General features: G+C 42.7%; 1 protein-coding gene across 6 annotated transcripts in view; it reads left to right on the forward strand.

Moving 5' to 3' along the window:
* filip1b (filamin A interacting protein 1b) overlaps window positions 1–25,556 on the forward strand; it is a 38,262-nt gene extending 12,706 nt beyond the window's left edge. Inside the window, exons 2-10 of one of the 6 annotated variants that reach the window (XR_013965871.1) lie at window positions 3,053–3,117; window positions 3,617–3,868; window positions 5,134–5,307; window positions 5,947–6,125; window positions 14,349–17,160; window positions 19,046–19,110; window positions 20,129–20,186; window positions 23,900–24,263; window positions 24,378–25,556. Coding sequence is in view for 5 of the 6 variants with exons in the window: in XM_080790909.1 (XP_080647035.1) it covers window positions 3,058–3,117; window positions 3,617–3,868; window positions 5,134–5,307; window positions 5,947–6,125; window positions 14,349–17,160; window positions 20,129–20,323 (3,672 nt within the window). In the remaining variant the exon portion in view is untranslated. Of the gene's footprint in view, window positions 1–3,052; window positions 3,118–3,590; window positions 3,869–5,133; window positions 5,308–5,946; window positions 6,126–11,632; window positions 11,775–14,348; window positions 17,161–19,045; window positions 19,111–20,128; window positions 20,740–23,899 lie in introns of those variants that run through there. The other 5 variants (XM_080790910.1, XM_080790911.1, XM_080790909.1 and 2 more) reach the window with 5 other exon arrangements.
* The last annotated feature ends 2,099 nt before the right edge of the window (window positions 25,557–27,655 follow it).

Here is a 27,655-nt window from a genome sequence, read left to right on the forward strand (position 1 = left end):
TTGACGAAGACGGTGTGTGTAGGGCATTGGCATTGGCTATTTTCAAAGAATCTTAAATAACTAAATAAATAAGAATATAGAATATTTAGTTACCTTGCATTGATGTAACTCCAAATGTGGACAAGAAATCTAAAATAATTGTTCCAGTGATTAGAAATTGATCATTCAAAATATGCTCCTCATTGACAGCTCTCAAAGTCACTCTTTGTAAACACACACAAAAAAGTTGATTCAGACAATAATAGATATAGAGCAAATATAGAGCATCACCAAACCTCAATTTTATTTTTTTTAAATAAAAATGTTAACTTCCTGTTGATTTTAGTATCCAGTCCGGGTTTTCTTCCGTATAAAAATGACACCGACGCACGCACGCACGGACGGACGCACACACGCACGCACACAGTTACTAATAATATCAACCGGCTGCTGAACGGTTGCTGCCGATCCGCTGCCAGGATTCTCAGTGCCTGAGTCACTGTACTGCTTTCATCACCAGCACCCCTAGGCTTTAACGCATTCAGAATCAGAACGGGAACCCCTTTTGGGGTTTTCCCCTTCAGGACGGGAACCCCTTTTGGGTTTCTTGTTGCTATGTGCATTATATAGCCGCATATCCTTCTACCCTAATGGAAAGGGGGTACACATCCTTCTACACTAATGGAAAGGGGTTACACATCTTTCTACCCTAATGGAAAGGGGGTACACATCCTTCTACCCTAATGGAAAGGGGGTACACATCCTTCTACCCTAATGGAAAGGGGTTACACATCTTTCTACCCTAATGCAAAGGGGGTACATATCCTTCTACCCTAATGGAAAGGGGTTACACATCTTTCTACCCTAATGGAAAGGGGGTACACATCTTTCTACCCTAATAGAAAGGGGGTACACATCCTTCTACCCTAATAGAAAGGGGGTACACATCCTTCTACCCTAATAGAAAGGGGTACACATCCTTCTACCCTAATGGAAAGGGGGTACACAAGCACATGGCCGTTTATCCGTTCTCCTTCTCCTACCAAAACACTCCGTTAGCACACATCTCTCCATGCACAAAAAAATCCTGCAAGCCACCCGAATGACCGCATGCAGTACAGTACAGTACAGTACAGTACAGTACAGTACAGTACAGTACAGTACAGTACAGTACAGTACAGTACAGTACAGTGCAGTGCAGTGCAGTACAGTATTCCCGCTATAGGTTGCCACATTTGCCACATCCAAGCAACTTATATAGGTATATAGAAACATTGGCACTTGCCATGCTTGCTTTTATACGCAAATAAAAACAAAATATAGGGACACTCAGCCAGGTTGCCAAGTTTGCACTTTCTAAGCAACTGCGTATATGAAAACATCATGGATTGCCATGTTTGCTCTTCCAAGTAAAAGAAAAAAAGAAAACTATATCGCCCTCCCGCTATTGCCTTCTTCCTATTTGCGACGCGTGGCGCTAGGATGAGCGGGCCAAAGGACCGCAAAAGGTCCGCACTATCCCCTCCTATGCAAAGTTGTGTGTGTGTGTGTGTGTTTTGTTTTAGTGTGAGATAGACAGGAAACAGGGAGAGAGAGACTGGAAATGACACGCAGCAAAGTTCGTGGGGATTGGGACTCGAACCCACGACAGGCTGTCAGGCATGTGCCTATATGTGGTATGCGCCTGGACCGCTAGGCCAGTGTGTGTGTGTGTGTGTGTGTGTGTGATTGTGTGTGTGTCTGTGTGTTTGCATGGAATGTTATGATGTATGTTGAAAAGAGTGCCCCTCTCTGCCCCTTTCTGCTGTCAAAATGTGAGCCCCTGCAGTGAAAAAAAACCTCCTAAAGATGAATACAAAATCTATATAAACATCCTAATACTGTCCAATACTTAGTTAGGGAGGGGGGTCAAATTATGACAGGCAGTTTCTGCTGTCAAAATATGACCCCCCCAAAAACACTTTGTGTTTGAAATAGACACTTGTGCTTTCTAAGGTGTGATTTGGGGCCCTAAAGATGAATACAACACCAATATCAACATGCTAAGACTGTCCAATAATTAGACAGGGAGTGGGCTGAAACACCTCTGTGTTTTAAATAGACACTAGTGCTTTCTAGGGTATGATTTAGGGCCCTAAAGAATAAGATGAATACAAAATCAATATAAACATCATAATACTGTCCAATACTTAGATAGGGAGGGGGGAAATAGACACGGTGAACCATTAGGAATAGGATCCACCAGCTGTTTTCAACTGGCACCCGCCTCTCTAGACCATAAATCACACAGGATGGGCCAGGCTAACCTTATTCCTAAACATAACCTCTATCAACCTGAGCTGGCGCTGCTGCTCACCTTGACATTCAAATCAAACATCTGCATACACACATACAGTAAATATTTTGTGCTGATGAGTGCATGACCAAATAGCCATCTGGTTTGACCCGCCCCCATTTTGCCTAATGTTTGTTTTTAGTTCAATGTTTGTTTTAAAAACGCCATTGACAATGAAGAATGTATGTCATCTCGTCCCTAACACAAACATTAAATGCCATTAACAATAAAGATAATTTAATGTTTGTGTTGGCACTGTTTGTTTTACATCACCATTACATCACCTAATCAACACGAGTTAGACTTTTATAATATTAAAGTCTAACTATATGGGTGCCCCTCACTTCACATGGGTGTGATTTTTACTATTCACCGTACAATGAAGTATATAGGGTATAGCAGTGGGCGTGGTTTTCTGATTCCACTGAAAAACCGGGCATTCATTTTTCCCAGAGATTTACACTAATATTTATATCAAGAATCAAGCCATTACATCCAGGATTCTGGTGAATCATGACAATAAAACCTTTGATTCTGTGAAAATAAATATTTGAATATTTAATTATATGATATTCTACATTTAATAAATACCCTTTGTTTAGCATTTATTTTCCCAAGTACATTTTTATGCCAATACTTTTGTACTCAAGTACATTTTTAATTCCGGACTTTTACTTGTAACTGAGTAGTTCTACATTGCAGTATTGATACATTTACATTTCCCACCACTGCTTTCAGGTGAGATGAGATCGAGGAGCAGCACCGTCCAGCCCATTCCAGAGGAGGAGGGGGCGGAGGAGCAGGTGAGCACTGTTTTGACAGCAAATTTCGATTTTTAGTTTTAGTCTTAAATGAGTAGTTTTCATTTAGTTTCAGTCACAATTTAGTCACCTGGAATGTTTTAGTGTGTAGTGTAGTTTTAGTTGACTAAATATCATAAGATTTTAGTCGACTAAATCTACAGTTGACTAAAATGTATTTTGGCGGGCCTTGATGGCTGATTTTACACTTGCTGAAATATTACAGATCTACAAGCTCGTAACATGTCACGCTGTGAGTCTGTGACGCGTTGCTTGTAGATCTGCTATTTTCAGCATGCAACAAAGTACAAAATGACTTGTGTCTTTTACTTACATACTGGATCTCTTGTCCACTAGTCCCTTCCTAACATTTCAGTCTAGTTTTCATTTGTTTAATCATCGTCATCGTATAGCTTAGTTTTCATTCAGTTTTCGTGACTGAAAAAATGGTAGTTGTCGAACATTTTTCGTCATAGTTTTATAGTCAAAATCAACACTGCAGGTGAGACACGCCAAGCCCTGCGCAGAGAAAACCTTCATCCAGGAGGAAGAGGAGGAGGAGGAGAACACGCCCATGATGAAGCTGACCAAGAGGAGCAAGAAGAACAACGTCCTGCAGCCCGAGGAGGGGACCGGGATCATAAAGAAAGCCCAGAATGCACCACAGCAACAGCGCACAAAGCCTTTAGGCGTGGTGGATCTCTCCAAGGAGGACCTAGTGCATCTCCTGGGGGTGATGGAGGGTGAGGTCCAGGTGAGCATATAGAACGCTAATGCCTAGAATGAGAAACGCTTTAGCTGCCAATGTAATCAGACACAATGGGCTATAGCTCAGTCGTTTTCAAGGTTCCAGGTGGTCCCCAGCTAAATGATGGAGAGTTGGTGATCAAATGGACCTTAAAGATCTTTAACTCTTGAGTGTAAAATGAAACCAAATGGCCCCTTACGGGTCCATTTGTTTTCATTGTACGCTCTCAAGAGTTTGATTATTGTTAAACAGCTGCATTACTTAATTTACAATATGTCTACACTATTAGAGAATGTAGATTTTTATATATTTTTTGATCAACCTGTTATCTCTATATGGTACCACATCAAAATCATATCCAACAACAACAAAATATTCTTTAGTTTTGTCTCTGACAGGCTAAATGTCATCAAATGGTGGTCTGGACACAACAGCACCCTCTAGCGGGTGAACTCTGCTGGTTGATCAACATTGTCTACTTACTCAACCGACACCACCTTGTGGTTAGCGAGAGATTGTATTTACTGCATTTACTGTTAAACACGCACTGTGCCACAGCCACAGCGCGCACACACACACACACACACACACACACACACACACACACACACACACACACACACACACACACACACACACACACACACACACACACACACACACACACACACACACACACACACACACACACACACACACACACACACACACACACACACAAATAAATATATGCACCTCTGTTACAACCATGTTCTCTGTCAAAAGCCATTTGTCTAAAAAAACATAGACCCCAAGATGAAATCTCTATTTATCTACAGAGCTACAGGGCTATGCTTTTCTCTAATTAGGGAATAGGGGTCAAGCACGAAGGTGCAAATACCCCTTATTGTATTTGTACGGCTTCCTTTATTGTTTGCAGTTTTGTCAGTTCTGTGCTGTCATTTTCCATGAAATTCGGCAATATGGTAGAGGGTTGTGAGAATGGCTCTGACCTTTAGATCTCCCAATGAATTAATTATATATTATCTGCTCTATCCACTTTTCTGATGTCAAAAAGGCGACGTCAAAGTCAAGATTTTCATAGCCTGGTTAAAAAAAAAACACTCCCCGCATTTTCTTGTGGAGTCTGGACCCTGCTGCTAATGCATGGTTGTCTGCGGGAGTAGGCTACAGCGTTGATAGACAACCCCTTCAGCCAATCAGTGTAACAAAAATATGCCCAAAGTAAAGGACTTTTTGAAGATGAATGTGGTTAATGTCTCGGCATGCAGGCCAGAGAAGACATTATCGGCATGCTGAAATCAGAGCGAACGGGTCCAGAGATGCTTGAGGCTCACTACGGCTCTGCAGTGCCCGCCAAACCCCTGCAGGCCCTGCAGAGGGACCGCCTCCTCGCCAACACTCGGACCCCCACAGACGACGTGTACCAAACACCCATGGCTGAGGTACTGTAGGACACTTTGAATGGAGAACTTCACACCGAGAACATATTTGCTTGCATGAATTCCTTAGATCTCTGACATGTTTTTCTTCTCCCGAAATGTACTGTGCAGTCAGATTTTGTCGACTAAAACTATGACGAAAAATGTTCTACCTTTTTCACTGACGAAAACTAAACAAAAGCTAAATATAGCAGTTATGATGACAAAAACTATAAGACTATAGATATATTGACAATTTCGTCAACAAATAAAACTAACAAATAAAGACTAATGTTAATGATGCACTAATGCACTCTGTAGATAGCGTAGAGTACTTAACTACAGTACTGTAGTATGGTAACATAAAATAATAATAATAATAATAATAATATTTCATATTTTTGAGGTTTGAACATTCAGTAGATTGTCTGTGGTCTGGAGTTTTCTGAATAAAACAAGTGCTCTGATTGGCCTGTGGACTGTGATGTAAAAGTCCACAAATCCCATATATAACAATTTGCCAGCAAATATCACTGTTGAGGGAAGTCTTAAAGTCATAAAACCTAAAATAAAAATAAATGAAAATGAATGTCATGAGACCTTTAAGTAAAATGTGCTTGGTTACTTACCTCTGGTCCCCCGTATGCCTGTGCGTCCTGCCAGCTGGACAGACTGGAGGACAAGCAGAGGGAGACGTATAGGAGGATGCTGGAGCAGCTGCTGGTGGCTGAGAAGTGGCACCGCCGCACGGTGAGCGAGCTGGACAACGAGAAGCGCACACACTCCGACTTCATGAACAAGAGCGACGACTTCACCAATCTACTGGAGCAGGAGAGGGAGAGGTGAGGGTGTGTGTGTGTGTGTGTGTGTGTGTGTGTGTGTGTGTGTATACCTGAAATAGACCATTTTCCTGGTCCACACAAAAGAGAAATGGTTGTTTTAAGATTAGGCTTTATGGCAGTGCTACTCAACCCACGGCCCGTGGGCCTCATGCAGCCCCTGCTTAATGTATCTGCGGCCCGCCATGGTCATACCAATAAAAATATTGTTTTCATTGTTTATACGTATGGCAATTCTTTGTTCCAAGAGAAAGTGATATGGCCTGATCTGTAACTTCATCATTAATCACAATGTTTTTGTTAACTTTTAGACTAGTCGTGTAGTCTGTTACAAAATACATTTGTAAACGTTTAAAAAAGAATGGATCCCGGGGTTCATGTGGCCAACACTGGGGACCCCTTCAAAGCCCCCGTGGGGTCCTCGCATGCACCCCACGCTGAGAACCATTGCTCCTACGAAAAGGTTCAGAGAGTTTCCTGATCCTCAAGGCATTTGGAAATTACGTTATCTTGTTGGACTGTACGACTCAATCATAACTTAAAGTACATGGCTATTTATCCATTTAATGGGAATGTTACAGCCTCTACTACAGTGTGTAATAATAATCCATGTAGAAATGATACGTATAGCTTGCTGAGTTAGTTCAGGCAGGTATACTCAGCGGCTCCAAGGTCTGCTCAAGGCTGCATACATATACTCAAGGGGTTAATATGCTGCATTACCATGTGGGTGTATTCAGTGTTTGCAAGACCCACATGTCATTCGCTGATGTGGCAGTCAGCTGACCAATTGGGCAGGGTATTTAAGCTCCCCTAGAGTCATAGACATATAAACGCAGACGCCCTTTCCGGCTCTGGAGCGTATGTGCTCAAGGGAGGTGCAAAACATTCCCGAGATTCCTTGCGAAGCCCCGCGGAAGCATGAGTGTGCGTCACAGAGCTTGTTCGGGTCTGTAAGTCCCAGGAAAGATGCGCTGTGATTGGCCAGTAATCACTTGAGTGGCAGCGTGACGTAACGTGCCTTCCACACTTCCGGCGTACTTCCTCTCCCAGTGTAAATTATTCCGCCCCGCCTTCAACACACATCGCTCCAACGAACGGCAGCGGCGAATGAGGCATCTATTTATTAATATCTATGCCCTAGACTGCATGCTCTTCCTGCCTTCCTTCTGCATGTGTTTCCTGGTTTTTATGTGATGTTTTCTCCCACCACCACCCCAGTACCACCAGTGGGCTCTGCTATTTATGTTCCCCATGGGGGGTTGTTATTGTATATCTATCTACCTGCTCTTAATGTTTAATGGTGTTTAATTGTGCCGAGCGGAGAGAGAAATGTAGCAGAGCCGAACGCCAAGATAATTTTATATGCACACTTTATTCTCATTCTATAATAAATATTGGTTAAATCTATTCGTAGTTATCTGACTGAAGCAAGGTTTAATTGTCATATGGAGAACCGTTTTTTTCTCTGTCTTCTCGACAAGTTTTGCACATTGTTTTTTTGCATGCTAGGAGCCTCAGATAAGGCCCTCAGCAGATTGCTGTGATAGTGAATGCCTTATCAACGCTCCATGGATGATGGTTCCATCAACACAGATATGATCCACACAGAACTACACACAACACAACAGTGTTTCCCAAGCAATGGGTCAGGACCCATATGTGAGATTTTTATGGGGTCTCAACTTGCAAGTGAATCCCTGCTTCATCGTGGGTCCCTGCTTCATCTCTCTCTCAGCTAGGAGGTCCTTGGTCTGAAAAAACGTCGGAGACACCTGGTTTAAGTGTTTGAGACTTGGAACCATTGAGACATGGAGACAGACGCAGAATGACGTTTGCACATGGTTCAATGTGTTTTCTGGACGACAAGAATTTAATTGTATTATAAATGCACCTCCAATGTGTTCGCATCTGCTGTCCATACAGCATGAAATTTCAAATACCTGGCGCTGTGCGTCAGACAACTCTGTGAAATATTGCATCAAAGGACTCCATTCAACATGCTGATGCTGAACAGGATAGAGCTGCCTGGCGAGGCTCGCTTCACTTGATAAGTCTGAGGAATGCTCCCCACCATATGAACTATTTTTCTAAAGGGAGAAATCCACCATCTAAAATAAATAAATCAACAATAATCGTTATAACAAATAAGAAAAAGAACAATAAGAAGAATAAGAATAAGAAGTAAAGTGTATAGTCTGAAAATGTCACATAATGCGAACATTCTGCAAAAACAAAAAGTTGACAAATTGGCATGCATTTGGCAAAAACAGCCAATCTACAAGCTTTTTTGTTATTTGCCGTACAACAAGGTACTATATTGTATAATGCTGTTTAGCATTACATTTACATTGGATTTAGCTGTGTAGCTTCCATAATACACTGCACCTCCATGTACCTTTTGCAGCCATGCTAAAAAAACAAGTTTCTCTTTTGGGAGAAAAGGCAGTACAAAAGGACAAATGGAACTAAATCCATTTGTACGCTCTCAGAGTTAAATTAACAATGGGACTGGGGTCCCAGAAATAAAGAATGGTATCAAATGGGGGTTCATGACCATACTGTATACAATGTATATCAAGCTGAGGTCCTTGAAATGATATCACAGCTTTGACACACTCCTCTCTCCCCCCCCCCACCCCTATGGAGTGCCACCGCTGTATCATAACACATTCCTGTATGTTGGAGTCAGTCTGGACGGGAGATGTACCACAGCTGATATCACAACAGCCCTAAACACACAAAGGGAATGACATCATTTATAAGACAGTGGTTCTCAAAATAATTTTCATTTCAAGGACTCCCAGTTTAGGACCACGTATACGGACCCCCAAAACTCTGAGAATGTAGGTTACAAATGGAATGCTTACGGGTCCATTTGTACACTATCAAAGACTCGCAAGGATCCATTTGGTTCCTAACTATCAATCATTTAGCTAGGGGACCCTGTGGAACACTCTCAAGAACTGGGGGTCCCCCCGGACCCCACTTTGTTTGATAACCACTGACTGTTCTAAGAAACAAGCAATCCAGAACGATCTGAGGCTCTGTGCTTTGTCTAATAATAAGTGAACTAAAACTATGACGAAGAATGTTCGTCGACTACCTTTTTTCACTGACGAAAACTAAATCAAAACCTGACTAAATATATTGATCATTTCATCAACAAATTGAACGTAGACTGTAGACTTTCACTATCAACCCTTTTCACATCAAGGTCGATTATTTATTTAGCATTTGAGCCACAGACCACCATTTGATGACATTTGGCCTCTCAGACCCAAAACGAAAAAACATTTTGTTATCGTTGGATAAGATTTTATCCACAGTTCCATGCTGTATTGCAGATGTTTAACAGGAATTTAACTCTTGAGAGTGTAAAAAAAGAAGAAGAATTACGCTCTCAAGATGTAAAGATCTACAAGGGTTCATTTGGTTAGCAACTGTCCATAATTTAGCTGGAGACCACCTGGAACCACCTCAAGGACCACTGGTGGTCCCCGGACCACTATTTGAAAACCACTGGCCTACAGTGTGTAATGTGTATGTCATGATGACAGGTCAGACACTATGAATATAGGTCTGTATAGGCAGGGGGACAGACACTATGAATAGGTCTGTATAGGCAGGGGGACAGACACTATGAATAGGTCTGTAGGCAGGGGGACAGACACTATGAATATAGGTCTGTAGGCAGGGGGACAGACACTATGAATAGGTCTGTAGGCAGGGGGACAGACACTATGAATAGGTCTGTAGGCAGGGGGACAGACACTATGAATAGGTCTGTAGGCAGGGGGACAGACACTATGAATATAGGTCTGTAGGCAGGGGGACAGACACTATGAATAGGTCTGTAGGCAGGGGGACAGACACTATGAATAGGTCTGTAGGCAGGGGGACAGACACTATGAATATAGGTCTGTAGGCAGGGGGACAGACAATATGAATATAGGTCTGTAGGCAGGGGGACAGACAATATGAATATAGGTCTGTAGGCAGGGGGACAGACACTATGAATATAGGTCTGTAGGCAGGGGGACAGACACTGAATATAGGTCTGTAGGCAGGGGGACAGACAGACGTTCAGGAGAAACACCAGCTGCTAGAAAGTTATATTACTGTATACACTGTAGCTAACAACAGCCGAGTATATCAGTCATCTTTACATATCACATTGCATATTTACATTCAGTGAAAACTATGTGTTAGTAAATATTGCCGGGAAGATCAGATCAAATAGGTGGATGAACGGTTATAGCTGAATGGTTATGGTGCACATTATAGTCTGTTGAGACTCATTCAGTGTTATGCAAGACCCGCCACAGGCACATGTCATTCGCTGGCCTGGCAATCAGCTGACCAATTGGGCGGGGTATTTAAGGTCACCTAAATCTGGATTCTTCCTGCGTTCCTTCCTTGCATATGTGTTCCTGGTGTTGTTATGCACTGTTTGGTCCCACCGCCACCCCAGCACCACCAGTGGGCCCTACTATTTATGTTCCCCATGGGGGGGTTGTTATATCTGTCTCCATGTTCATAATAGTTAATGATGGTTGTATAATTGTGCCGAGCAGGGAGAAAACTGTAGCGGAGCCAAACGCCAAGATAAAATGTTATATGCACACTTGTATTCTCATTCGATAATAAATATTTGTTCAATCTATGCGTGAGTTATTTGACTGAACCTAGATATTAGTTACTATGTGTAGAATAGACGCAGCTACTGAAAATCCATGCAATGACTCTTTCTGCAGCGAGCGACACACCAGATTCTAATGAAGGGGGATGTGCAGCGAGGGTCTGCCATTGTCACGGCCCGCAACAAAACTCTCCTCTTGCATTGTCGCCTCGTTTCTATGGAAACGCTGCCGGCCGGCGAGACAGACAGTTTGGATAAGAAAATCCAACACCAAAATATGCAAATGGTGTATTTCAGTGAGTCCTCAAACAAAAGTCCTCAAACGTTTTCATGTCAAGGTCCCCCAAAATGATGTTATTGGGACCTCCAGGTTACATTTGAGTTTAAAATGTTCGCTTTCAAAAGAAATAAAGAATTAAGATGTATGAAGCTCTATGAGCTTGTATAGGCTATCTGCAATCTTTGAACAGCCAAAGTATAAAATATGGTTAAAGTGGTTAAAATGATTGTGACACTATATATTAACACATTTTGCAGACCTCACTTTCGGTTCCACTGGTGTATTTAACACCTGCCGAATGCGATTATTTCACGTGCACTGCTGGCCCTTGTTTGCCTGCTCCCACCCTGGGAAAATGCAGACTCCCTCCTTCCTGGCCTGATGAGCCCCTCCTCCTCCCTCCCTTTTCCACCAAAAAGAGGGCAAGTGCCATTCTGTGCCATATATGGACTAAATGACATCACCAAGCAGTGTGGAGCTAAGAGTGGTGCTCTCCTAAAACACAACATTCACCTTGCATTGTCCTGCTGCTGATGACATGTTGCTTGGAATGTGACGGATCTTATTCCCCATTGGAGTGGAGCGAGGGTGGGCTGATGGGGGCTCACATGCAGACTTTAATGCCATAGTCCGGCTTCTCTGCTTCCAGTCCAGCTTCCTGCAAGAATCCCCCAAAACACATTTATTATTAGATAATATGGACCAACCTGCCTTGCATCCTAACTTGTGGGTAAGTTTAGCCGAGTTTTACAAGTTGGCATATTTGCACGTCACACACTTTTTTATCTTTAACAGTCTATTATGTAGAATGCTATTGGCGACTGCTTTGCACATCACGTTCATTTTTGAGAAATGTCTTTAGGTAGAATGCTTTTCACGATTTGTTTCCATGCAGAGTAATGCAGTCCAAACAAAGACCATTTAAATGTCTATTTAGGCTTTTTGGTGCCAGTTCAATTCATGCTCCATATGAAAACAGGACCTATAGCTGTTTCAGAGTCAGACTCCCTGCAACAAGGGGTTGTGCAGAAGTCCGGAGAGACTCCCGCAGAGTTTGGGTTAAGCATCTACTGAACACACAGTAGACATTACCTACAGTAGATTAAATATTAGGTTAATCTTTTTTTTGTAGCTCTGTGGTTGTCTTTGCTCTGACTCAAGTGATGTTTTACTATCAACTCCGACACGCGTTTTGGCACGCCGGCCTTCGTCAGGGTCGGTATTTGCGTCTGTCTGGTTTGACTGCAGGTATATTAAACAAGAATTATACTATTCTATTATTACTATTAGAGGTGTACCGATCCGATCACGTGATTTTCAAAAGATCAGAATCGGGGGGAAAAGATTGGCTGCTATGTGTTTGATTTGGATTTATTTATTTTTGCTTTTAGTCAAAATAAGAATAATCTTGCATTAAGATAAGATTTTGTTTGTTAAAAAAGGTAATTATTTTAATTACCTTTAATAATACGTTTTGCCATAATCATGCAGCTCTATAACAGTGACACAGACATGACAGCAATGGTACAAAACCTGTTTATGCAGTAGTACTACATTTTTATTATTTTGTACTTTAAGCTTTCGGTGCATGTGCAGATATTGTAATAGCTTACTATTGTGATAAAAATATAAATATCGGATCGGGACAAATTGGTATCGGCAGATGATCGGAATCAGATTGGGAGCAAAAACATGTGATTGGTCATTGGGTACGATAACCCATATTACTATTACTGAGAGTGCATATTCCCTCAATCTGCACCCAGCATACACCTGAGCCCCCACAGACTGTCAACTTCTTGAGTTGAGCAAGCCTTTCCCTTGAAGTGAGTTGTGTTTTCTTTAGCAGTGCTAACCCCTCCAGCATGTGACTTTGTGTGTACATAATTAGTCGGTAGTAGCACAGTTACTGTGGTTACTGCGTCTCAGCGGCTGCGTCTATACTACATCACTCCATTGAAATTGTTTGACAGCTTTCACTAGTTACTTTTCAGATTTAGATTATAAATAGAAAATATACATTAACCTTATAGCGGAGTGTTTTTTTTCTCCATTTAAACAAAATAACGTGAGTACTTCTCCCACCACTGGTCTATAATAATGTTGTTGATGTTAGCGATGAGCACTTTACTTAGCATGGCTGGCCAGTGTCAGTGTCTTTGCTGGCCTGGCTGGGAGAAGAATCACATGAGAATCCAGGCACTAATCTGTGCCCCCCTCCCCCCTAGTCTTCTGTCATGCTGCGTACCATTTATTCTGCTCACTCGCACACTCATCCGGGCTCCCATGCAGTGCCCACAGACTCAGAGGTCTAATGCACTCAACTTTGACAGTCTCATAAGCCAGGGAGAAGCCGTGAGAGGATGTACTTCAGCGATTCCATTCCCAACCAGTGTGGGCCGGGGGCCCACTGGTGGGCCGCGAGTAAGGATGAACCTCGTTAATTTTTATTGATAACGAGCACCTTATCGATCAGGCTTATCATGCCAGGTTCTTATCGAGCCCACTATCGAGCATTTTCTATCAGTTTACTGGCATGTACAAGCGTCATTTTGTTTACCCGGGCAGCGCTGGTTGGCAAGTATCAATACACTTTTAGTCCAACATGTTTGTGCCAGCGTGATGTTTGTGCCAGAGGGTGATTAGATTATTTCTTGATCACCTCTTGTCTTGATTGTTGACGTCATGGGCCGCTATGTTCGATAACAGGCTTGATAAGCCCAAAGCGTATTGATACCGGGTATACTCAATAAGCTTGTTATCGGGTCTTTTCGGGTATCGGGTTTCGAGCTCTATCCCTACCCGTGAGGGTATTGAAAGTGGGCAAAACACTAAGATTTGAACGATGATGAACGAACATTAATATTAAATATATACCGGTATGTATTATTATCCCATGAAAACTGTGCTTTCATAGTGATACTAATAAATAGGAACTTAACGTACACTAAACATCAATACAGCATGGAATTGTGGACAGAACCTTATCGAAAGAAAACAAAATATTAGTCTGAGAGACTATCTCATCAAATGGTGGTCAATGGCTCAAATGTCAAATACATAATGGACCTTGATATGAAAAGGATTGAAAACCACTGGTGTACAGTATGATCACACAAGTGCAGTTACAATAAGTATGGAAAATTATGCTGCTATATCCACCCTTCAATTTCTTAGCCTAAATATACTGTATGCTTCAACTTCTGATAAATGAGGAACATACACAAAAGAGTGGAAATAATGAGTACTTGGTTATATCACTCTCATTATCTCACATCCGTCCTTTCCCTCTGTGTCTTCTCAGACTAAAAAGGCTGCTGGAACAGGAGAAGGCCTTCCAGGCTCGTAAGGACAAAGAGCACAGCCGGCGGTTGGAAAAGGTGAGAGCAGAGCTGGTCAAACTCAAGTCCTTTGCCCTGATGCTGGTGGACGAACGGCAGCTGCACGCGGATCAGATTGACCAGCAGAGTCAGAAGATTCAAGATCTCACACAGAAGCTCCAGGAGAAGGAGCAGCGGCTGGCGGAAGCCAGCAGTGCGGCAAAGGAGGACAGCCAGAAGGTCCTGAAGCTTGAGGCGGAGCTGGAGCAGAGGGCTGCCAAGTTCACCCAGGAGCATGACGATATGGCCGCCAAACTAGCCGACCGGGAATCCCAGAGTAGTCAGCTCAGGCTGAAGCTGGCTTGTCTGGCAAACCAAATCGAGGAGCTGGAGGAGAGTAACGGGACATTGCAGAAGTCTGAGCAGGACCTCCAAGATCTGAGGGAGAAGATGAGCCGGGGTGAATGTGGGAACTCCACTCTCATGGCTGAGCTGGAGAACCTGAGGAAGCGAGTGCTGGAGATGGAAGGCAAGGATGAGGAGATAACTAAGGCAGAGGCACAGTGCAAGGAATTGAGAAAGAGGCTGCAAGATGAAGAGAATCACAGCAAGGAGTTGAGGCTAGAGGTGGACAAGCTACAGAAGAGAATGGTTGAACTGGAGAAACTGGAGGTAGCCTTCAACAGGAGCAAAACAGAGTGTTCCCAGCTTCACGTGCACCTAGAAAAGGAGAAACATGTAGTGAAAGACATGGCTGGAGAGCTGGAGACCGTGAAGAGCCGCATGAAAGAACTGGAATGCTCAGAGTCCAAGTTTGAAAAGGCGGAACTGGTCCTGAAAGACGACCTTATGAAACTGAAATCATTTACAGTAATGTTGGTGGATGAAAGAAAAAACATGGCTGAGAGACTCAAACAGGAGGAACTAAAAAGTGACGATCTGAATAAGATGTTCAAGGCTGAGCAGGGAAAGGTCATGGAGGTCACAGAGAAGCTTATTGAGGAGAGCAAAAAACTCTTTAAGCTCAAATCAGAAATGGAGGTCAAACTCACGACACTCACTAAGGAGAAAGATGAACTCAAAACTAAACTTGCAAGTGAGGAGGAAAGGTGTGGGGAGTTAACCACCAAAGTAGGTACGATGAAAAAGAGAATGGATGGACTGGAGGAGGTGGAGAGGGAATTCTTGAAAAGACGAGCCAATGTGGACAGCAACAGAATCCCTGATGACGACAACAACAAGAAAGAGCTCACTCTGGAAATCGAGAGACTGAAAAAGCGTCTCAAACAGCTTGAAGTGGTAGAGGGGGATCTGATGAAGACAGAGGACGAGTACGACCTCCTGGAGAAGAAATTCAGGACAGAGCAGGACAAAGCAAACGTGCTCTCTCAGCTGCTGGAGGACATGAAGTGCCAGATCGCCAGGAACAAAGCCATAGAAAAGGGCGAGGTGGTAAACTCTGAGGCGGAGCTGCGAATGCGCTGCAAAATCGAGGAGACCAAAACAAGAGAGCTGCAGACTGACGTCCAAGCCCTGAAGGAGAAGATCCATGAACTGATGAACAAGGAGGACCAGCTCTCCCAGCTGCAGGTGGACTACTTGGTCCTCAAACAGAGGTTCATCGAGGAAGAGGAAAAGAAAAACAGCATAACCCAGGAGGTGGCCAACCTCACCAAAGAGCTGGAGGCCACTAAGCGCTACAGCCGTGCGCTGAGGCCCAGCATGAATGGCCGCAGAATGATCGACGTTCCCGTCACTTCCACTGGAGTGCAGACCGACGCCGCAGCCAGTGAGCCCCACGAGGACGAAACGCCGGCGGTATTTATCAGAAAGTCGGTCTTGGAGGAGAACCACATTATGAGCAACCTAAGACAAAGGGGCCTCAAGAAACCGACCGTTCTGGAGCGCTACCCTCCGGCGGCATCAGAACTCGGGGAGAGGAAATCCAGCATCCCATGGATGAGAAAGAAGGAAGCGATCACCATCACACAGACGGGTCCACAGCGGATGGACCCTCAACTCAACGGGGACTTCTCTTTCCGCCAGCCAGCCGAGCTGACCATGTCACAAAAGCCAGGACAGCCGCTGCATATACGAGTAACCCCCGGTCCTGAGAACAGCACGGCCACTTTGGAGATCACCAGCCCTCGAGCAGAAGACTTCTTCTCCAGCACGACCATCATCCCTACGCTGGGCCTGCAGAAACCTAGGATCACCATTGTCCCCAAACCCAACACAGTGTTCTCAAAAGCCAAAGCTGGTGAGACAGTCCCTAACAGAGTGAAATCTCCGGTCACCATAACCACCATCTCCAGGGCGAAGTCTCCAGAGCAAGGCAACAGGGGCTCAAGTTGTGACAGCGCCCCATCACCGCTGTCCATCATTACAGTTAGCACCACCCCTGTAGCTGAGTTAGCTGCCGCCTCCTCGCCCGGGCTCCAGGAAGCAACCACAGGCCGTGCGGTATTCAAGGTGACGCCAGAGAAGGAAAAGGTCCCCGTGTCCATCAAGAACTCCAACTCCAATGCTAACATAATCACTACAGAGGACAATAAGATCCACATACACCTACTGGGCCCACAGTTCAAGAGGCCCACGGAGAGCTGCAACATTCCTGTCGTGACACTCCGGCCACTTGGTTCGGGCTCAGAGAGCAAGGAGACAATGGGAACTGTACTCCGCTCCCCGCGGCAACCCAACACCACTGCAGGGGGCAAGGTGACTCCTAGCAAAGTGATGAGTAGCATAACAATCACACCCATCACCTCGGTACACTCCAGGTCAACGCAGTCAGTGGTGAGACATCTACAGATTGTTCAATGTTAATTGCTTTCCTACACTAAAAGGTTAATTGTTGTATGCTTGCCTAATTTGTTAAAGGCCCCATGAAATGACTAGAGAGAGTTCCCTTAGGCTACACATATCTACGTGTTTCATGTAAAAAGTAATTTCATCTCGGGGGTGGCGCCTGGGACATCTTGTCAAGTTAAGCAGAACCTGTTTAAAAAAACATGGAAATCAAAAGCCTAATTGTAAATTCAAACTAAGATGGTTTATTTTGACGCTTCATTTCGGTGGTTAATCAATAATCAGCCTGTCGGTGATTTATCTATAAATAATGACCACTCAGCCATACATTATCCTGCTTATTACACAGCTACATAAATTTATAAATTGACCCAAAACACAACAAAACAAGGTATTTCCTTACTTGGTAAGGAAAATACCTTGGCCAGCGTCTACCCAGCTGCAGCACAGTCGGAAAACAAGGAAGTGAGTTGATCAAATAGAATCCATTTTCGGGTACTGCATTTTCTATTCCTTGCTTAAATGTTTTCAAAAACATTTTTGAGAGCATATGTTTAGCTGTAATTGATTTGTTTTGTGTGTGTGTATGTAAACGCTGTCATGTTGGAAACAGCAGTAAATCAGCAGGGCACAGCAGGTGCTCAGAGGGTTTGATTAGGCATCGGTCTGTTATAGAGCGGAGTGGTCATTATCCAGAAATAACAGACTGCTGAATTTGGCGATTGACCAATCAGAATTAAGCATTCAACCAAGCCGTGTAATAATATTAGTTAGTTACTGCGAGTGTGGTCTAGCTAAGACCAACAAGGGACTCCTGGGTCGCTGCCCTCCACACTCTCCATCCAACATCAGGTTGCCGAGCTCTACAGTGTTGTGTTGCGCCGCAGTACATCTACGATAATTATTATATTATTGTTGTTGTTATTATCTTGTGATAGTCAATTGACAAATATTATAGAACTTACAGTAGATGTTTTCCTGCTCCTTCTCCTTGTCTACTGCTGCATCCTGGTGACCAGAGGAAAAAAACATTGTCATTGTATGTTTCTGCAAACCATAGATACCTGTTATAACGTTGTTAACGTTGTTTAATGCAATCAGATTCTGGCTGTCAAGGCCAGAAAGTAGTTTTTTGCCAGGCCCACTCAGTAGGCGTTCCCGCATAACTGCAGGTATGATGATGTCATATGCATACCCTATAACATAGGTGAAATTCATCGCAGGACATGGGTGATGAACAAATTTGAACGGTTTCATTTCATAGGGCCTTTAAAGGACCACTGTGACTTTTCAACCTATCTTCATAAAATAGGTCCTCACTAATAATCATGAAAAAATGGCGCAATTTTTTTCTCCTCGGTCTGTGTCTCATAGGAGGGCTGTGGGCAGTTCAGAAACCATCCTCCATCATCGATGGGGAATCCAAGCTAATATAAACTGCAGGCTTTCTAGTCCTGAAAAGTTGCAATGCGAAAATGGAAGCCATCGTTCTCACAATAATTACATTTATTTTTGGTGGACGGTTTCTAAACTGCCCACAGGCCTCCTATGAGACACAGACTGAGTAGAAAAAAATCGTGCCATTTTATCATGATTATTAGTGAGGAGTCGGACCTATTATATGAAGATAGGTTGAAAAGTGGTGAAGTGGTCCTTTAAGACACACATTTTTAAACACAACATATGTATAGCAATACTACAGTATGCTGTCGTTAACTAAATGTGCTGGGCAAAGCAAACAAATGTGTGTTATGCATTTATTTTATTGTTTTCATCTTTGACATGTCCTCATAATCAGTCAGCAGTGATTCGAGGCATTTTCCTCTTCCAAAACAAAAATATCTGAAACAATGTCTAATCTTTTACATTGCAGTTGCTTCTGAAATGTTACAAAATCATATCGAGTGGTGTGTGCTCCCTAGATAGCACTCTCTCCAGGTATAGCACAGTCATGTCTCTTGCATATAAACCGTACTAACAAATGGAGTGACTTGACTTGCATTCAATCAACTGAACCCAGGCCTGTCATAAGGTCAGGTTAAGTTGATGCACACATTTCCCCTAGCTGGCACCAACTCACACATCCCCCCCCATTTTAATGGAACAGGAGTGCACTATAGAAATAACTGTGGGGCAGCACAGCTTGGAATTCCCTTAATTCAATAAACTTGTATCATGTGACCATTAATCTCCAATTACCAGCCACTGTCAATACCTTGTGAATTGGTATAAAATAAATAGAGCTTGTCTTTCATTTACATGAAATTCTCACTCGACACACTCACCCACTGCCTAGTAGGCCTAACCTGACGCTGCCAGATGAGGGCGGTATTGCGGAAACATATTCCCCAACACAACACTCATCTGGGATCTCTGACGGAGTTGAGCCCTGAGTCAGATCTGCTTCGTACCGAACCAATCAGCGTGAGCTAAAGGCGGGATGCGGATGTGACGGTATATAGACACGTCGATATGATTGGTTGTGTTTGCACGCCCACACGGTGATAGACAGACGCTCCCATCCAATCATCTACCATGTATCTTGAAAAAAAGGAACAGCCCCGTCATCGAATTTGCTTCCGCGATCCCAGATCCAAATAAGCTGTGAAACAAATTTGTGTAGCAAGCTTTTTGGATCTGGCAGCGTCAGGTTATAGTAGGCCTACCATGGGTAAAAAGCAAGTCACAACACTTGACTTGATATTTTTGACACATAGTATGCTACTTAACCTCTTTCAACATGGCGTCTCTTTTTTGGGCCTGTGATAGGTGAACATTAAAAAAAAACATTCGAAAGTAGCCCGATCTACAAACTCACAATGGGTCGTCAGTCACACATCGCAAGTTTGTTTGAAAAGAAAATGCACATATTCTTTTTAAGGCTTAAGTGAATTATACTATGCTGCAAATGTCTTCTCGGCAATTATTTTCTTACGTAATTTGTGATCTTTTCCAGCCCGTCTCGGATGTGCAGTCAACTCGGACGGCAGGCTCACGAATCCCTATGTCCAAAGGTATGAAAACAGGTGGCAATAAGGCCACACTGAGTGTCGCCACACTAACAAGGGTAGAATCACGGGCTGAGGGCCAGTCCATGAAAATTGAACTGCGGAAAACGACGGCTGTGTGTGGCAGGCACGTGCACACATAGACGTCAAAGGGGCCTTGAGCCTCTGCCTTTTTACCCGTGTCTGAAAAAAAGCCCTTTCCAGACCATGAATGCAGCATGTACTATGGTGAAATAAATGCAAATCCCCCCCCTCCATGCCCAACACAACGCCATACCCGAAGGCAGCATTCAGGAGAATTGCCTTTTCCCGAACTCTCCTGAACTTGAATGCAGCATTATATTGTATGGCGAAAGAGAGAGATTTTATATTCTATATAAAAGGCAGGCTGTGTGTGCCTGTTTTCAGGTTATTTTTCATTTCCACTTCTGATTCATAAAGCATCTCTGCATGTGTTGACGTGACTGAACCACTGCTTAATTAATGACTGTAGTTAACTGCGTCTGGATGGACCACTGGGGCTTGCTGTAGATCAGTGCTTCTCATCCTGTGGGTCGGGGTCGCCACATGATTTGTGTGTAGAGCTTGTAGATCTGGGAGGGTCCCCACTAAAATATGATCATTTGGGAGGGGGGGACATGTCCCCAGTTCATATGATCATTTGGGAGGGGGGGGACACATCCCCAGTTCATATGATAATTTGGGAGGGGGACACACGTCCGCAGTTCATATGATCATTTGGGAGGGGGGGGGACACATCCCCAGTTCATATGATTATTTGGGAGGGGGATACACGTCCCCAGTTCATATGATCATTTGGGAGGGGGACACACGTCCCCAGTTCATATGATCATTTGGGAGGGGGACACACGTCCCCAGTTCATATATGATCATTTGGGAGGGGGACACACGTCCCCAGTTCATATATGATCATTTGGGAGGGGGACACACGTCCCCAGTTCATATATGATCATTTGGGAGGGGGATACACGTCCCCAGTTCATATGATCATTTGGGAGGGGGACACACGTCCCCAGTTCATATGGTCATTTTGGAGGGGGACACACATCCCCAGTTCAAATATGATCATTTGGTAACGAAATACGTTTACTTGAGTAATATTACTTGTGAACATTGTTTGAGTATTTGTATTAAAGTTCAGTATTTTTTAAATGGATACTCACCTACATCTGAAAGACAGACCTGTATAGTACTTTCCTGTAGTACCAGGACGGGGGGAAAGTGCATGATGAATCAATTGAGCCCTAAGCATGCACCTTTGAATACTTTGACTAGAGTACTCAGAGTTGAATACTTTGTTCACCACTGTTCTTTATGTTGGTATTTCATCGTATTATACCGTGACCGTACATCAGTGGTGGAAAAAGGACTAAAATGTCTTACTTTAAGTAAAAGTATAAATATTGTAGATCTGCTATTTCAAATGGCCGAAATGTATATAGGGCTGAAGTGTACTGCATGCAGGTGAAATAAATGCAAATCCCCCCCTCCATGCCCAACACAACGCCAAACCTGAAGGCAGGCAGCATTCAGGAGATGCTATATAGGGCTGAAGTGGTTAATGCATGTTTTCTAATCAAAATTAAAATCTCCAAAGTAACTATAGTAACTAAAGTTTTCAAATAATTGTAGTGGAGTAAAAGTACAATATTTGGATCCAAAATGTAGCGATGTAGAAGTGAAGTATTGGAAGTATTGGAAATTGGAAATACTCAAGTACAAATTCCTCACAATTGTACTTAAGTACAATACTTGAGTAAATGTACTTGGTTACTTTCCGCCACTGCCGTCCGTGCAGTGTGGCCATGACCATGTGACTCCCATTGGAAATGCATTGGGGCAAGATGTATCACACCCTTTGTATACAACAAGCATACATCAGTCTGTTGCGAAGGTGTGAGTGAGGCCTTACATGTCACCATTTCCTATGGAGGTTTCCAAAGACTATTCCTGCTGTGGAAGTAATTGTTATTATTTTATTGAAGACACACTGTGGAATCTAAATAGTCAAATAAACATTTATCTCCAAAGTACAGCATTGTCTGTTATATATTAATTTTTTTCCCGGATGTTTTGTGTGATCTTGCAGCAACATTTTGTTAAAAACCAAAGTAAGCCTACCTACCTATAGTACCGGCATGTAATAATAGGAAACCTTCATAATTCTTTACCCATCTTTCTATTGATAACTACTACACTGACCGACCTGGAGCTATCATGAATTTAAACGTCATTAATTGAGCTCCTTAATACTCATCCATCGCCAAGGACTTGTACACTGAGTTACAGACCCATCTATTTGGTTCCATTTGTATACTGAGTTACAGACCCATAAGGGTCAATTTGGTTCCTAACTATCATTTAGCTGGGGACCCCCTGGAACCCACACTTTGGGAATCACTGCCTTAAGATCCAGTGCTGGGTCAAGAATGTTGTCACATGACATGACAGGAATCTCTTCTAAAAAAAATAGGCTATATTATGGCAAATAATAAATACAATGTCTGTCTGTCTATCTGTCAGTCTGTCTGATTCACATATAGCAATCAGAGTATAATTTTAACCAACTTTAGAGTTTGTGAGTGATATTTCACAGTGATTTGAATAAAGTTTACATTTGATGGTCTTGTTTTTCCAATCATCTAGCTCCCCCACATGGTCAGATAAAGCAACTGTTCCTGGACATACAAAGCAGCTGCATATCAATCACTGATACTCTGCAAGAGCTGATAAAACAAGATTTAAAATGGCCTACACTTAATAATTCCCTCCTAAGGACAGATGATTTTATTTTTACAAATATTACTGGAAGGTTAAAATTAACAGGATCTACAAAGCATAATTTTTGAAAACAAAAAGTTAAAGTTAAGAAAGGAAAGCTTTTCAAATAAAGAATTACTTTGGTCCAAAATATTGTGTTTGTTTTCATGATTTGTCACGGTGCCATGTCATTAGTCAGAAGGTTCATTGTTCCGAAATTACTATCTCTAACCCTAACCTAAACATAACCGCAAGCACGGGAGCAGTGCATGTTCGCCAACCTTAATGCATGTTCGGACTAACTTTGGATCTGGGCAGTTCCCTTTGTGACAACTCGAGTTGGCTTTGTACGATGCTTAAAAAGTCTTTAAATAATTACTTTTTGAAATGTCTATTATATGGGAAAAATGCATTGGGAATTATTTCCTGAGCCTGGCGTCGTCATGAAAGGGGGCGGGACTGCGACGCTCTATAAAACTGGACTCAGTGCAAACACTCACAGTTCATGGTGTCAGTTTTTATATTTATTATTTATTTTTCAGTGGGAATGCAAATGTCTTTAGTTCGCTATAAACACAACACGAGATATTGAAGTGTTGAACGTGGTCAGAGCTCTCTGCATCCCTCCCTATCCAAGTTGTTCTCCCCCCCTCTATAACAGGCCATTCTGGAAAATTTGGGGCAGAGGTTCATCGTTGGCATTCAGGTAGTGTGTGCAAAATTTGGCATCGACCAGGTTAACGGTGCCAGAAAAAAGCTGTACACACACACACACACACACACACACACACACAGACACAGACACACACTTGCCTCACTTGCCGCCCGATGGCAAGTGCCTCTAAGACCTTAGTGTCGACCCCTGGTGTGCGTGCGTGTGCATGAGCAGCAACCTCACTGTCATTCACTGTCTATTAAGAATTCTCTTTATCTTCCAGGAAACGTTATGCACTATGTGAAGATGATAGCTCAACATGGAGGTCCCTAGTCCTCTGTGGTCAGTGGCCTTCGAGAACAGCCTGTCTACGGCAGCCATTCTCAAGCTGTGAGTCGTGAGGAGGATACTGCAAGTGGGCCCCCAGATTATTGGCGAAATAATAATAATAATGATGATATGAGGGCTACCAACTAAACCCTAGGAGAAGCTCTCCTCATCCTGCTAAATACCTAACCAACACTGACTTCGCTGATGACATCGCGCTTATCAGTCAATAATTGGAATACGCTCAGGCTCTCCTTCAGTCTCTTGAGCAGGCCTCCAACTGTGTTGGTCTTTATCTCAACGAGATGAAAACTGAATACGTAAATATATGCAAATCCAACAATAACCACATTATAAAAACACTTAACAACACTCATCTGAAACAGGTTGATGACTACAAGTATTTGGGTTCATATATATCTTCTTCCCAAAAGGACTTTCAAACTAGGAAGGGTATTGCCTGGTCAGCCTGCAATGACATGCATAAGATAAGTAAAAATATTTAGGACGACCGTTGAGCCGATTCTACTCTATGGCTCGGAGACAAGGACACTTTCAAATAAACTAGAGAAACGGTTTATGGCACTTACACCCGCCTTCTAATGAGAGCGCAAAATCTGTCTTGGAAGAGCCACCCATCGACTAATCTAATATACGGCAACCTTCCCCGTGTTTCTTCACTAGTCCGAATCAGAAGAACACAGTTTGCCTGCCACTGCTACAGAGCTGACAATGAGGTTATATCTTCCCTTCTTCTCTGGAGTCCTGCTTAAAAGCAGACCAGAGGTAGAAAACTGTCGTTCCCTGATGTCATCGCTAGGGACACATGCATCAGTTAGCAGGAACTGGGGATGGCGATGAAGGACCGGAAAGTCTGGCGTGGCATTGTGAAATCCATGATCTTGAACGCGGTCGAAAAATGATCGATGATGATGATTGGTGACATCAATGAGATTTTAATGATAATTATAACATTATCATAAAAGAATAACCTTAAGAAATTGTATTGTATTGTGGTTTCATAGTGATACCAGTAAATTTGTATGTACATAGACTGTGTATACTGAGAAGTTGTCCGCACACTGTTTCGTAGCGCCCACAGGAAATGTATTTACTCAGGTCCATTTGACTAAGGCATAGATAGGGGGTATACTGTAAGTGGTAAAACAGAAGTGACATTCTGGACTTGCACCCCTGGACTTGCATCACGGCACCGTAGGGTGCCTCAGCACCCACTTTGAGAAACCCTGTTCTACACACATACTGGAGAAGGTTACGCTCTTGAATCTATATACTCTTCAATGAAGCAGGCATGCTTTTATTGTTATTCTTCCGGTTTGAGGAAAAGAAAGTTTCAGATTGATGGTTCTGGCCTGATGACTACAAAACAATGACTACAACATGATGTAACGATATCATCCACTCCCGCCCGGATCACATGGCAATTTTGTAAGACTTTCTTTCCTCTGAGGTGGAAAGTCTGGTGACGCAAGGTTAGTTGACGAGAGATAACAGCAACAGGGCCATCAATTCACTCCACATTTAGAGGTTGCATACAATTATTTATTTATATTTATGATTTCTAGACATTTAGAGGCATCTGGCTAAGAAAATACGTATTCATTGCCTCATTTTAAAAGATATGTATCAAAGCTTTAATATTATGCTTGATCGCGTTGAAAATTGCATAGGACATGAAGATGGAATGGCAAATGTATGCATCATTATGAAACGTCTAAGTAAGTATAATAAATCAGAATTGATTTGAATATTAAGTGTGTATGAGACAGAAGTGTTGTAGACAAATGAAAGTATTAATTAAAATGGGGATAAAACAAATGTTAGTCTATGTTAAAATACCGTTTTTGGTTCGTCATAAAATTAACATCAACACAGATTTTTGTGTGTGTAAGGAGGGGTTTGGATTAAAATGAGGCCTATTATCGAAGGTGTGACACTATGCATTCTGGTTAAACTTACGTTGTGATGGAGAGACTACAGCTATTCATACAGTATGCATTTTCTCTTGTCTGTATCTAATAAGTCATATAATCAGCAGATATGTAGCCTATAATATGTATTGCCAAACAGTGGACCTCTCTAATGTTTTGAATGAAATAAAAATGGATGAAAAATGTAATAAATGAACAGTGATTCAATTTTACCTCCACAGAAGAGGCTGAGTGTATGTCTTTACTTTAAATGCAATAACATTGAAGATTTTAACATTTTAACAATAGCTACGTCTCAGGTCTGTCAAGTTCAAGAACAATGAGCCTTCATATGAAAAAAAATCACACCTGTGTGAAGAAGTGAACGGTGGAACTATACTGTAATTGTTATACTTACTGAACTCCTTTATGTATTTTATGTCAGAGGTCCCCCATAAATACTGTATACTTAACTGTATATATACTATATAACATAAAAAGTTTAAATAGTAGATACAAGGCTTTTGACCGACAACGATATGCATCTTCAAGACATAGCAGGGTGGCCCACTATGCACGACACGTGTCTAGTGTGTATGTATTCCCTTGCCCTTGGGTGTGACTCCTAAATCTATTATTTGTGATTCGCCGTGACAGAAGACTACAACAACACCATTTCATGAGTCACACTCATTTTGTCCTTATGTTATCTTGCATAATACAAATAGCTACCCAATCCATTACTAAAAATAGACACATGACCACATTACTATATGACTGAAAAGAAAATCCAAAAGCAGTCAAACTTAGTTATCAATTATATATAGTTTATGGAATGCATTGGGGTCTATATGGGCTCGCGCGAGTACGTGACCGGGTTTTCTGCCCCCTCAATATTGCAACTCAATATCGCAACAAGACCGATGGGCTAAATATGGAGATACGAGGATCCCTGATGCTGTCAAGAACTGCAGACATGCTGATGACGTACAAGAGCATATAGAGTACAGGTACAGCAGCACAAACGTTATGCAAAGCTCGGCCAATTGGTCTGCTGCAGAACACATGTTCTCATGTCGCGGTGGTTCAGGGGTAGAGTGGCTGGATGGTAACCGCAAGGTTGCCAGTTCGAACCTGGGCTCCCCCAGAGTTAGTGTCGAAGTTTCCTTGAGCAAGACAGTGAACCCCTAATTGCTCCTGATGTGCTGGTTGGTACCTTGGATGGTTTCCGCCGCCATCAGTGTATGAATGTGTGTTTGAATGGGTGAATGTAATGCACAATCTATGTAAAGTGCCTTGGATAAAGGCGCTATATAAATGCACCATTTACCATTGCTCACATTTCAATGGAAAACATTGGGGGGAATACTACAGGTAGGCATGGAACATGGGATGACTATTAAGGATTTCAGCTTGCCGTTAGCAGTTTTAAACACCAACTAAAATAACAAACTGATGGGAGGAAGGGTTACGTGAAACTTGGTTGATTTTTAACACTGTGCTATGCAGCAAGGCTTTGGCATACGGTGGCAAATTCTAGTCACTGATGGATGAACTGAAACCTGTGTCTGCATAAATCGACATGGTTAGATAAGTCTGGCAACGGCTTGTGTCATCGCGTCACAGGCCTATATAAGGTGTTATAAAGAGGGAAGGATGGAGTCAGAGTGAATCAAATAACTTGATTGTACAGAGCTAGAGAACTAGAAAGAGACTGCTGAAAGTTACAGAGACAGACTGAGAAAGACAGTGACAATTGATGTTTTTTTAGAATCAACGGC

This window comes from Protomyctophum bolini (assembly GCF_963924005.1).
Source record: "Protomyctophum bolini genome assembly, chromosome: 19".
NCBI lineage: Eukaryota > Metazoa > Chordata > Actinopteri > Myctophiformes > Myctophidae > Protomyctophum > Protomyctophum bolini.